The 1,981-nt window shown below is 27.7% G+C and overlaps 1 protein-coding gene across 1 annotated transcript; it reads right to left on the reverse strand.

Annotated features, from left to right (window-relative positions):
- Positions 1-760: 760 nt before the first annotated feature.
- On the reverse strand, positions 761-1,463 carry LOC131612243 (uncharacterized). Its single transcript, XM_058884056.1, has 2 exons — positions 1,185-1,463; positions 761-1,080 (listed from the first exon to the last, which is right to left on the reverse strand). The coding sequence occupies exons 1-2, from the start codon at positions 1,300-1,302 to the stop codon at positions 803-805; spliced, it is 396 nt and encodes a 131-aa protein (XP_058740039.1). The 5' UTR covers positions 1,303-1,463; the 3' UTR covers positions 761-802.
- Between the last annotated feature and the right edge of the window lie 518 nt (positions 1,464-1,981).

A 1,981-nucleotide genomic window follows, 5' to 3' on the forward strand; every position in this document is an offset into this window, starting at 1 on the left:
TTATATATTAGTTTTTTATTTCTCTAAGAATTAAGTAAACATTTATTTTGTGAGAGTTATAGTATTAGTATATGGTGTAGCAGCTACTGTGTTAGTTATTGTTGTCGACATAGCAGCTACGGTGTTATATTGTGTAATACCTTCATTTATATTTATTTATTTTTTACAACTTTAAAAAATCAATTTTATCTTAAATTTTTTGATGAAGTCAATTTGCATTTTTGAAAATTAAAATTTAATTGAATTCGTTATAAATAAAATGGGATGTCACAATTTTATAGGGGACGACTCAATTTTACAGAAACCAATCCAGTCCAATAAAATCAACAAAATTAAAATTTAATGGTCGTGATTCATTGTTCTCATTTCTCATAATAATCAAGTGTTCTCACTTGAGTCGTCCCCATATATATATATATATATATATATATATATATATATATATATATATATATATATATATATATATATATATATTCAAAAAATGTCAACTTAGTTGATAGTTGTACAAGAATATTAAATACTGGGTCGCAGATTTAAATCTGTGACATTTTAAAAAATGACAAAATAATTGATACAGATATGATTATATTTTATGTTAAAAAATAAATTATATCAATGTCGTGATATACCGACCAGAACCACAAAGGTCTTGAAATAATCACGACCCGTTTTTTAAAACCCAGCTAACGACCATGAGGACACCTTCAAAAACCATTAAAAACCATTTCTAAGAGAAAAAAAAATTATATTCATCAACTGCTCAACAAACTTAACCTTATGAATATATATTTTCCAAAAGTCATACTTGCAAATGAACAAGCAATGAAACAAGGCAAAGGAAAAGAGTTCCAACAAAAGAGGTAAAACCAATAGTTCCACAAACTAAACCAATCAATTCAATTAAACTTCTCAATTCTTTGTCTCTTTTGTTTTTTCTATGATCATTAATAGAAAGTGGCACATAATTCCAACCATGTTGAGACTTACAACACCTTTCAAGTCTTTCCTTCACCTTCACCATCTCTATCCTCTCTTTTAGAACAATCAAATTTGCATCTACCATATCGGTTGATCTCCCTATGATCATGATTAGTTATAGCTAATAAGATATATTGATCATAGATATATAAAGAAAAAACAACACTTGGAAATATTAATAATATTGTGAAAATGATTATCACCTTCATCTTGATGATAGTTTTGTACTTTTATTACTTGCATCCCTCGACGTATGTTGAATCTCTTGAGATATGTTCCTCGTGGTTTCATAGGTAAGAAAGAAGACATAGAAGCAGCCATAATTTGCACCTTCAGTTTTTATCACAAACACAATAATACTACGAGTTTATGATTTTTATTATATATCACTTATTATTGTTGAAGCAAAAAAGAAGAGAATAATATTGATGGGCTATGCTTTTGAATACCTCGAATAAATATATATAAGGGTGTGATTAGGTTTGTAGGTTTCTTTTAGTTGTCTTATAAGGACATGAGATAGGGTGATTTAGGGGTCAAGAATCAATTAAGAATTAAGATAAAATCCCATGTTTTGAGGGAAAATAATTATTTGACTTTATTATATATATATATATATATGAGGAGGGATCAAATTACACCCGAAGAGTTACACCACGAGTTACACTCGTTCAATAACTACATCTCGAATTAATATTTTTTAAATTCAACCGTTGGATTGAAACATTATATCATATAGATCATACCTATAAAGTTTGAGCTTAATCTATAATGATTTACTATGTCGTTGAATTACATCAAAATTAACGTTATATAAAAGCTCATTTTGACGTTAATCTTTGGATATCTTGATGACATAGTAAATCATTATAGATTAAGCTCAAACTCTATAGGTATGATCTATATGATATTATGTTTCAATCCAACGGTTGAATTTAAAAAATATTAATTCGAGATGTAGTTATTGAACGAGTGTAACTCGTGGTGTAACTCTTCGGGT

The sequence above is a fragment of the Vicia villosa genome, linkage group LG6, assembly GCF_029867415.1.
Source record: "Vicia villosa cultivar HV-30 ecotype Madison, WI linkage group LG6, Vvil1.0, whole genome shotgun sequence".
In the NCBI taxonomy this organism is placed as follows: Eukaryota; Viridiplantae; Streptophyta; class Magnoliopsida; order Fabales; family Fabaceae; genus Vicia; species Vicia villosa.

What these genes read in the sequence shown, in the direction of transcription:
- LOC131612243 (XM_058884056.1), bottom strand. Translation starts at nt 1,302, where the DNA reads ATGGCTGCTTCTATGTCTTCTTTCTTACCTATGAAACCACGAGGAACA. An exon ending in AAACTATCATCAAGATGAAG is followed by an intron (nt 1,081 to 1,184) that starts GTGATAATCATT and finishes TCATGATCATAG; the next exon opens with GGAGATCAACCGATATGGTA.